At 46.3% G+C, this 10,759-nt stretch overlaps 1 protein-coding gene across 2 annotated transcripts; it reads left to right on the forward strand.

The window, feature by feature from the left end:
• Nucleotides 1-287: 287 nt before the first annotated feature.
• Nucleotides 288-8,496, forward strand: cxxc4 (CXXC finger 4). Of its 2 annotated transcripts, none has more exons than XM_030352131.1 (3): nt 288-1,046; nt 3,182-4,117; nt 8,413-8,496. In XM_030352131.1, exons 2-3 carry the CDS (start codon nt 3,296-3,298, stop codon nt 8,479-8,481), a joined length of 891 nt encoding a protein of 296 aa, XP_030207991.1. In that variant the 5' UTR covers nt 288-1,046; nt 3,182-3,295; the 3' UTR covers nt 8,482-8,496. The 2 variants fall into 2 exon arrangements, with proteins under 2 accessions (XP_030207991.1, XP_030207990.1); XM_030352130.1 differs by having other exon boundaries at nt 296-1,046; nt 3,179-4,117.
• The last annotated feature ends 2,263 nt before the right edge of the window (nt 8,497-10,759 follow it).

The raw sequence follows: 10,759 nt of genomic DNA on the forward strand, positions 1-10,759 counted from the left end.
ACTGATTAATTAAGCCATTAATTTAATTCTCCATTTTAGTTTCGAGTAAAAATAACATCACACCAGGCGTTAGAGGACCATTTTCTAATAATATTATGAATGAACGTATTTACACACGGGGCACCCGGAGTACATGTGCCGTGCACGCCCGTGTTGTTCCCCTGTGGGAGTCTGAAGGCTGCCGTGGCCAGCAGGCAGGATTTATTATCCTGATGAATCCCCCTGGTCGTGAACGCAGGTCGCAGTAATTACGGCTGTCGCTCCGCGAGGAGGAGGAGGAGGTGGAGGAAGGAGGAGGGGAGAGAAAAACAACCCGACGGAGGTATTTTATCTTAATCACTGGGCGCCTCCATTTAAATTAATTTGACAAGTTTTCCCCTCTCACGCAAATCCGCAAATCCTTATTAAAGGACGCGCCACGACCAAATGACAAGCGTCTCTAAATGCTTCGTCATACCGTCCGAAGGAAGAGAAAAAAAATAGAAAAATAAAGATTGTGTGGAGAGGAGAGAGGGAGGAGGAGGGGGGGAGAAAAAAAGTGACAAAAGGTTAAGTCGCATCTCCCCAACGATATTTCCCTGTAGGGCGCCCTGAGCCATCCCCCTCCCTGCTCTCCTCGTGTTTCTATAGTAATTTCCAGCCAATGATCAGTAGGTGTCCGCATCTCAGCTTCCTCACCTCAGCACCAATCAGCCACACGCAGCGACAGGAGCCGCGGACCGAGCCAGCACTAAGCTACACAATACATTCCGGATCAGGAGGAAACACCTCAACCCCTCCGCAATTTCTACACGCCTGCTTGATATTTAACACGCGTTTTGCGCCCTTTTTTCTACTTTTTGTGAACGCTATAAGAAAGTCGGGAGTAAAAAAAATTATGGTGTTGTTTTGAGCGCCCTGTCTCCGTCGCCTCGTGCGTTTGGGTCTTCTTTGGATTCTTTTTATTTGCAATATTTTTGCCCCGTATGAAATTGGCAGTAATGTGTCGCTATATGGTTTCAGACTGGTAGCGTCTATACCGTCTCTTCTCAACAGTAGGACCCTCGGTAAGTGTTTCTTCTTTTCATCCTTTTCCTCATATTACGCACGGCTTTGGTCACTGTCTCGTTTTTTTATTTGTGTTCAAATAGCGACCAAGTAATCCGGGCAATGTCAGCTTTATTTATTTTTTGATCGTTTTTTAATTGGAGCCTCCGTTCAAGCGTCTCTTCACGTTTTTTTCTTTTTCTTTGCCCGACCTTTGATCTGAACGTCTTCGACAGACTAGCCTGGCTGAAATTAACAGCGCCGTGCTGCAGCGGCACAATGGTTCGTCATCGGACGTCGCTATACTTTCTTTCTTCTCTTCCCCTTGTCTTACTCTCCCCTCGCCTTTCTCGCTTTATCTCCCTCTCCATCGCTTTCTCTCTGACTCACCACACTCGGTGTGTTCCCCTCTCTCTCTCTCTCTCTCTCTCTCTCTCTCTCTCTCTCTCTCTCTCTCTCTCTCTCTCTCTCTCTCTCTCTCTCTCTCTCTCTCTCTCTCTCTCTCTCTCTCTCTCTCTTTTTCTCACCCTCTCCCAAAGTATTGAGCATTCCTGTCTCTCTAAACTTTGTTTACAGGCTGAAAATCAATGTCCGTGACTTGATTGCCTTCGGGCTGCTTATTTCGCTCCGGGGGTGAATTGATTAAGTAATAATGACCGTGCAGAGAGGCGGTCATTAAGGGTAGCTTCTGTGTTTACTGGTGGCTAGCTCTGGTGGTTGGGATTGAGCATTAAAATTAAAGCAACACATTCAGAATGTGGATTAAAATTCTGGTGTATATTAAGTTTAGGCAGTAAAAAGAAAACAAAAAAACTCTACACAATTCCAGTCAAACAGTCAACAGCTTGCCACTAATGCCTGTGCCACTATGCCATTATAGGCACACATTTAGTTTGCCATGCCAGAATAATTTCACTGTTATTTCCAAAGAAATCAAATATGCATCTTCTACTGCAAAATTCAGACGGCTGTCACAGGGCCACACAATGGGATCTGTCCTTTGCCAGTGTTTCTGTGTACAACCCTGGACAGTTTTAAGGAAGTCTCTTGGAAGTGATCTTAAAAGCATTAATGTTTCCAGCAACTGCAACAGCCTTGGGAATAACAAAATAGGAAAACCAAGGAAAAAGTGGTATGGGAGAGATATGCGTGATGCTTTAATGTTTCAAGCAACGCATCAGCTTCAGGAGTAACAAAATAGGAAAACCCAGGAAAAGTGGTAATGGACCTATATGTGAGAGATATGTGCGTCTAATGGGCTTTTATCTCTGCAAACCAAATCTAGATAGACTGGTGGGGAGAGTAAGTGGGGCTCCTATACCACACACACACACACACACACACACACACACACACACACACACACACACACACACACACACAGGCCCACCCTACACCTTTGGGCTTACACCATCATTGGAGTGGTCCCTGGTCTGGATTTAGATTCAGCGAGCGTCTGTCATTGGGTAGATGGAACAGTTCCGGCCCTGATACTCCATTTACCTAGGGGGCGGCCGGGTCCATGCTAACGTCTAGAGGCCACTCTAACCGTTTAGATTAGATCGATGATTTGAAATCATGTAACCGGCGGTCTCCTGCCACCCCGAGCTCTGCCCTGATTATGACCACCTTGTTATAGATGGATAATTATCATTGACTATTTCATGGCATGGTTGGTCATCTGGGATTTTATTTAAATAGGAAAGTTCTGCACTTCCTGATTATGGGAATGTTGTTGTTTATGAATTAAATGTCAAATCTTTTAAATGTTTTAATTGATGAGTCTTGTTTGTTTATTTCAGTTTGGGAAAATAAGTGGTTGGACTTCCCTCTAAAATAACAATGAATCCCAAGAGGCCAGAAAAACAACATCTTTAAAGTCGGCCATTTTTTGCATTCCTGTTTTTGTCTCTTTAACTGACACGTTGGTCGGTCATTACTCGCATATTATTCTCAGGGGGATATGAATCTGTTATAAAAAGGTCACATGATACGATCCACCTCCCCAAATATTCAATTTGAAATCCCCTGTTATTCCCCATTTGGAGAAGTGGAGATACTTGGAGACCAAAAGTACTTTTGGTTCAGGATTCTTACCTTGTTTATATGTAACTGTTATTGTTTTCTCTGTTTCTTTCATTTCTTAATTCAGCAGTGGAGACCAGTAACCAGGATGGTCACTCATCGCATGTAACCATCCTCAGTTTGACCACGGCCATCGAGACCACCGATTCCTCCCAGTGAACCTTATCAACCCCCTGCCTCAGCCATGTCGAGTATAAACAATGCGCTTTGCATCGAAAATGGACAGAACATTGACCTTTCTCTCTTGAAGGATAATCTTCAGGACGGTGGATTAAGCCAGCTTTTGGATTATAATGCCGAGATGGAAAGGTACCGGTCTTTTGCGAACTTTTACAAAACCAACGGCGCGTTTCCACAGACTGCCAAGATTGCCCGCATCACAACGCCCATTTTCCCCAGCGCCAGAATTGGCATGTCCCCTTGGAACTGCGATAACGCCATGCTCTGGGGGAGGAAATCAGCGGCAATAAACCCTAATAGGACCAGCATGCATAGAAACGACTCCCAGAGGCCGGGGAAGCCTGGCATGGTGCCAGAGTCGCTGCAAATGGCAAATAATAATTTCCTCTCTACCTTATCCCCCGAACACTGCAGACCTTTAGCAGGAGAATGCATGAACAAGCTGAAATGCGGCGCTGCTGAAGCAGAGATAATGAATCTCCCAGAACGCGTTGGAACTTTTTCCGCTATTCCGGCTTTAGGGGGCATCTCATTACCTCCCGGGGTCATCGTCATGACAGCCCTTCACTCCCCCGCAGCCTCAGCAGCCGTTACAGACAGTGCGTTTCAAATTGCCAATCTGGCAGACTGCCCACAGAATAATTCCTCTGCATCCAGTGGAAACCCGGCGAAGAAGAAGAGGAAAAGGTGTGGGGTCTGCGCGCCCTGCAGGCGGCTCATCAACTGTGGCGTCTGCAGCAGTTGTCGGAACCGCAAAACCGGCCACCAAATCTGCAAATTTAGGAAATGCGATGAGCTGAAGAAGAAGCCGGGCTCGTCGCTGGAGGTGAGAACTTAGCAGGGGGGGGGGGGGGGGGCTCTTGCTTCCCCTTTCTTTTGTTATTATCCCCTCGCACTCCAAAGCATTAACCTTTTCATCCAGTCACGTTCTAAGCCCTCGAAAATTGTTTCCATGCCCACCCATGCCTGAACATCCCCCCGGCTTCTCAAATCTGCCTACCCGCCTAGCCTAATTGGCAGTAATTAGGGGTGTTTGTGCGGAGCGCAAGCTGAGCTTGGCTCAGACACCCCTAATTGCTGCCAGTCAGGCTGGGGCTGGAACACATCCGAACAACCCAGGGCTTGGCTCAGCTCCAGGCAGGGCTGGGAAATGGTTTTCAGCAGAAAGCCATCCCTCTCTGCACCCGGTCATTTTAACCAATTATGGAAACCGTCTCTGGATGGGGAGAATCAATATCCCACAAAGCCTCAGCGTCCGACCACGGCGAGATGGTGAGAGTGATGGCAGGGCCGCTGATGGTGTTTCTCAAAACACCTCCCAAGTGTATGCTGGGTGAAGGAGGGAGGTGTGGGGGGGGGGGGGGGGGGGGGGGACCATTCAGACGGATCCTCTTCCCCGTGATCCCATATGAATTGATTGTGCATATGAGGCTGAGGTGAAATCATTTTATATTCCATTTGGGCCATTATGGCCAACTATGGCCCAGCCTAGTGAGTGGTGCATATCAATAGGGCATAAACGGAGGGCCTAAGAATTCAGTGGCGCTAAGGTGGAGGGATAGATAGCGTTGAATTATTAGCGACAGCAGAGGTGAGAGAAAGAGACGGCCAGGTTGTTGTTTCATAATAATTGGTAAATTTTAATTGATGGATTTGGTGGATGGCATTTGCTTATCTGGTGCTTAAACTGAAGGTAAATAAAAAGCTTTGGATGTGTCTCTATTAGAGCTGTTTCGTGGGGTCTTACTTGACATAAGCGTATATGGCGTTGAGTCACCGACAAACACAACTTGAGGGCCAGACGATTACCTCTTTAATTAAGCGATTAAACAATGAGTAAAAAAAAAAGGTTAATCATAAATTAAAATGCAATACACTCATCTAAAAACAGCTTGTATCTTGAATCCAAGTCCTGAATATGATTGACATGAGTTCTTTATTTTTCTCATGATTCATTCTTAAGTGTTGTGTCAAATAACACAGAGAAATTGATAAGACTTTATTGATAATGCACTTTTCATGACATTGTCAAGATGGGTTTATATCCTGGTGCATCCCATTGATTATGTATTGATGAAGAACCGTAAAGATGTGGCGTCATTATTCATTCATTCACTTTCATTCAGTATTTCGTGCAGCATATAGTACATACACTGGGACACAGAACAAAGAACATTCATTGAATGAAAGAGGAAAGTTTGATGGACAGAAACAAAGATGCCCTATCATTGTCCATAACTAAACCTGAAACAATCCTATTACCATACCTATCACAAAATCTGTGGTTAAATTGGGTTTTTCATTGGAGTCAGAATCGATGGGAAGGCATAATTATATGTGTTTTTCTTATGAATGACCCAACGATTATGATCCCAAACGAGCAAAAAAAAAAAGGTAGTCTGTCTTACAAACGATCGATAAACTCATACCATCTCCCGTAAACTGCTGTAAACTTCTGTTGTTGTGATAGAGGAAGTAAACAAGCCCCTATTTCACTGCAGCGTACCGTACGCGTGCATTCCCTAACGCATGCATTTCAGGAACAGTGCAGTCAAGTTGATTGCTGACCAAAGCAACCAAACCACCTTCGAATGGTTGGAATTTCCTTCCAAGGAGAATATTAATTAATATATGGCGCCTGTATAGATTATATTTGTGTTTTTTTTCCAAAATGCCCTCCTAAGACACATACAAACACACACTTATAACGCATGAATAAGAATCGTTTCTGTTAAATATATACCATAAAAAAAATGTATTACGTATTAAGTATTTTATTCAAGTTATTTTTAAGAAAGTAGTGACGAAACCATGGAATCATCACCTCATTACCGTGGCCTTGACCGCATCGGGCCGAGTGTTGGCCGCCCGCAATCAACACGTTGATATGCCCCTGTTATCCCAGCCCTCGCTGTGCAGCCACACGCGCTGCTGCTGCTGGTGAAGTATGTATGAGCTATGTACGGACTGTAACCTATACGATGGCCCAGCGCGCTCAAACCAAACTATCGGGTATCCGTTCCCTTAGCATACCAGACACGACGCCACACGCCACTCTACCCCTCACCATGCCATACTATGTTAAGATAGATCTATAGATCCACACGCAAACCAGGACAGTGTATGGGACAATCATTTGGTCTATAACATCAGGCCGTCACGCTGTGGTGAAGGGAAGGAATAACAGTGTTGTGGTCAGGGTGTTTGACGGCCAGCCAAAAGCCACCCGGAACCTTTCGCGGACCCTGATGTTTGAGGTCTACCTGTAGGGATTTGTCGGCGAGATGCCTCACTCCCTGCTCATTAATGAAATACAAAATGTTGTCATTGTAAGATGCTTTGGTTGTCTGCTAAATTACATAATGAGTAACTGAGCGGGAGTACCATTCGTTTATCGTTGGCTGTTGCATCAGGGATAATGAAATAAACAAAATGGAGACCCACCCTCCCCACCTGAACAGACAAGCCATGCAGGCTCAAGGGCTGAGGAGGCTTAGATGTGGTTCCTAACTACAGACCTGACTGAAGTGCTGTTTGGGAAGTTTATTTGTTCTAGTTCTAGTAATAGGAAGCGTGTTTGATGCTCGCTCAGGGGTGAGCTGCGTGAACAGGTGTCTCCAAACAGGTGTCCCGGAAGGCGCCCTTACATGCGAAATGTTTGGGTAGTCATCGTGGCCCCCCGTGCAAAACATCCATTTGCCAAGACAGTTAGAATTACAGAGAGGTGGGATAGAACCACAAGTCAAATCCAAACCTGCTTTCGACGGAAAAGGGTTTCCTTCTTGTGAGTTCAGTCAATTCTTATTATGGGATTTTCTCCACCTGTAATCGTTGTTTAGGACTCTGTAATTACAGAATCCGGTTCAGGCCTTGGTGTTTTTACACATATGATACACTTTATAGTTATAGTATGATATTGTTTATTGTTGGGTTTGCCAAACTGTGCAAAATAAGGTTGTTTGAGTGAATTTAAATTTAGATTTTGCAGCCTACATAGATACACAGTCTCCCCTAGTCTAACGTCTGCTCCAGTCTCTCTCTTTCTCTTGTTCTATCTCTCTCTCTCTCTCTCCCTCTCCCTCTCCCTCTCTCTCTCTCTCTCTCTCTCTCTCTCTCTCTCTCTCTCTCTCTCTCTCTCTCTCTCTCTCTCCCTCTCTCTCTCTCTCTCTCTCTCTCTCTCTCTCTCTCTCTCTCTCTCTCTCTCTCTCTCTCTCTCTCTCTCTCTCTCTCTCTCTCTCTCTCTCTCCCTCTCTCTCTCTCACGCACACACTCACAGACACACATACAGATAAACATTTGCAGACTGCACCGTTAGCCCTGGAAGAGACGATAAGCTACTGGCAGCTATTTAAATGTGGCTGTCAGTGTTTTTCACATGGGAATCACCCTGAACTAATTATATCTTAAGCAGCGGTGGAAAATGCAAATCAGAATTTTACTCACACCCCTGAAATCGGAAAGCCAATTTAATCTAATACCCCCTTTAATTTAGCGCACTAATGCAAGACCCCAGAGGATTGCCCTGGTGTCACTATGCGATGCTGTTCACCGGCAGGCTTGGGTTTCTTTCTCTCCCTCTATCCCTCTCCCTCTCTCTCTTTCTCTCTCTCTTTCTCTTTCCCCCTCTCTATCTTCACCACTCTACCTCTCTTTCCCACTCTTTCTTCACCAATATCCCTCTCCCTCTCTCTCTTCCCCACTCTCTGTCTTCACCACTCTGCCTCTCCCTCTTCCTCTTCACCATTCTCTATCTTTCTCATTCTCCATCTTCCTCACTCTCTGTCTTCAGCGCGCTCTCTATATCTTTCTCTTTCTGCTGTTTTAATGTGAGACCACGCTCTCTAACTGAGCGTTTCCGGAGAGCGTCCACCTTTTACGTACCGCACAGCTGACGGCACCAAGGTCCTGACTAGGAGTAGATGCAAACTCTATTTATTACTCTTTTTTTTATACATAAAACCTGTAATGCAACTGATTTAAAGAGTCATGCAGACTAGGAAGTGGTTGGGATTTCAACTTGTTGGGTTCTGATTGACCATATATGTACGTAAAGACACATTGCACCAGATACATTGAAGCAACATTGAATGGCTTTTTTTGTGCCTTTCCTTTCCCCTGCAGCCTCTACATCCATGGGAGCAGCTGAGGATCATGATAGCCAAGGTAGCCACTATCATGGCTAGCCTCTAACATGACTAGATGTTAACATGGCTAGCCTCTTTTTTGACTAGATGCTGACATGGCCAGCCTCTAACGTGGCTAGCCTCTAACATGACTAGACGCTAACATGGCTAGCCTCTCTAATATGACTAGATGCTAACATAGCTAGCCTCTAATATGACCAGCCACTAATGTGGCGTGCTCCATGGTAGGGGGTCCCATGCTATGCATGCGATGTAACACATTTCTCTAGTCACAATATAAACCTCTACTGTATATTAGGGAACATTGATTAAAATACATCTAAGATATTTGAAATCCCAAAAATTACATTTCCCATAGCAAAATAGTCTCACAACAAGTTCGATATTTTCGTGGGAAGATAAACCCATGAAACATTCTGATAACCCTAAATCCTCTACTAAACTACTAGTTTAGTTTTTATCACATCCAAACTGCATTCAGTTCTCCATCCATACTGGAGTGGCCTCAGAAATCACCCGATAAACAAACGCTGAGATTACGCTTTCAAAACGCTCAGTGTAAGACACAGCGTGGAGCAGCAAGGGAGGCGCATACATCCCAATGAAAGGAACCTGAATGGCCAGTATTGTTGTTCTTCAAAACATGGAAACGAGGAGTTACTTCACCACACACGCACACTCTCTCTCTCTCTCTCTCTCTCTCTCTCTCTCTCTCTCTCTCTCTCTCTCTCTCTCTCTCTCTCTCTCTCTCTCTCTCTCTCTCTCTCTCTCACTGTCTCCTTTGTGTCGATGTGCTGTGGTCACATGAAATGGGTGAAATGAAAAGGTGCCAGGGCCGCGCGGAAACCTTCGCAATTGTGATAAAAGACCCCCCAGCCCCCCTCCCACTCCGAAGACGGTCGGAAGTGGGACCTTGAGGAAAATAGCCCGGATCCCGGGCCCTTAATGAGAGCGAGGGGGCGAGCGAGGGGGCGAGCGAGGGAGCCAAATAAGCAACAGCAGCCAGGTCTAATTTGTTTTAGGTGTGCTCAGAATAGATAAGGACAAATCTTTGCCCCCCCCCCCCCCCCATCCACCCTCCCTCTCCCCCCACTCCCTCCACTACCAGGCCCCCCACCCCACAACCTTTGGCTCCCTGGAGATAACACTGAGTGCTCACAGCCAATCTCTGTGGGGCAGAAGAGAAGGGGGGAGGGGTGAGGGAGAGTCGGGGGGGGGGGGGGGGGGAGACATAAAAAAAAAAAGGAGAAGGAAAAAAAAAATGAGGGCTCGGAGCCGAAGCTGGAGGGACAGACGGCTTTTAGATCTAGCGATCTTTATCTCGCTGGATTTATTCAAGCTTTAAAACTGCAGATTAATTTGGCAGCCGGGGTCTGGTGGAGTGTGAAAAATAAAATAAAAAACGAGGGGAGGGGATTTTAACGGGGTCAGACACCTAACCGCACGCCGCCCCAAAGGGCAGCCGTAAGCTGCTGTCAAGACAATAGGATTTCACCCGTCCGATCCACCACCGCACCCATCGCCTAATTACACCCAACCCCGGCTGTAGCGGCCGGCTAGTTGGCCAGCTCTGGCCCCTCGCCACCAGTCCCATGTCAATGCGGACGTCTCGGCTTCAACTTACAGGCTGGCCGTCTCCGGGTCCATAGGTGCGTTAAACAATTCATCGTTTTTTACCACTGTCCCTAATCAGGGCTTGGAGGGAGGCAGGGGTGCCTGGGATACTGCCCTGACGGCGGGCTGCCTGTTGCTGATGGCTCCATCGTTTGATTTAACATCCCCCGGTCCCCACCTGGAGAAGTGAACCCGGTGTTGGTGGCTGAGTGTGTGTGTGTTTGGTGTGAGAGATCGAGTGTGTATGTGTTTGTATGCGTGTCTGTTTGGTGTGAGAGAGTGTGTGGGTGTTTGGTGTGAGAGTGTGTGTGTGTGTGTGTGTGTGTGTGTGTGTGTGTGTGAGTGAGAGCTGTGCATGTATTTCCATGTGTGTTTCTACGTAGGCGGTTGTGTGCGAGCGTGACCGCATCTGTGTGTGTGTTTATGTGAATGCATATGTGCTGGTTTGCTTGTGTGTGTGTGTGTGTGTGTGTGTGTGTGTTTGTGGAGGTGGTGGAAGGCCGCCCAGAGGGAGCTGGACAGCGTGAAAGTGCAGGTGCACGAGGACGTTAATGTGTGGCACATTAATCTTTTAGCGGATGACGGTGAATTATTGATGTTGGCTCTGGCTGAGAGGTAAAAAGGTATCTCGCCGTTATAGCGAACCTGAATATGTCAGCCGCGAAAGGTCTGTCATAAATGCATTGGTTGCTGGCAGTGGTTTGAATGTT

This window comes from Gadus morhua, chromosome 3 (genome assembly GCF_902167405.1).
Source record: "Gadus morhua chromosome 3, gadMor3.0, whole genome shotgun sequence".
NCBI lineage: Eukaryota > Metazoa > Chordata > Actinopteri > Gadiformes > Gadidae > Gadus > Gadus morhua.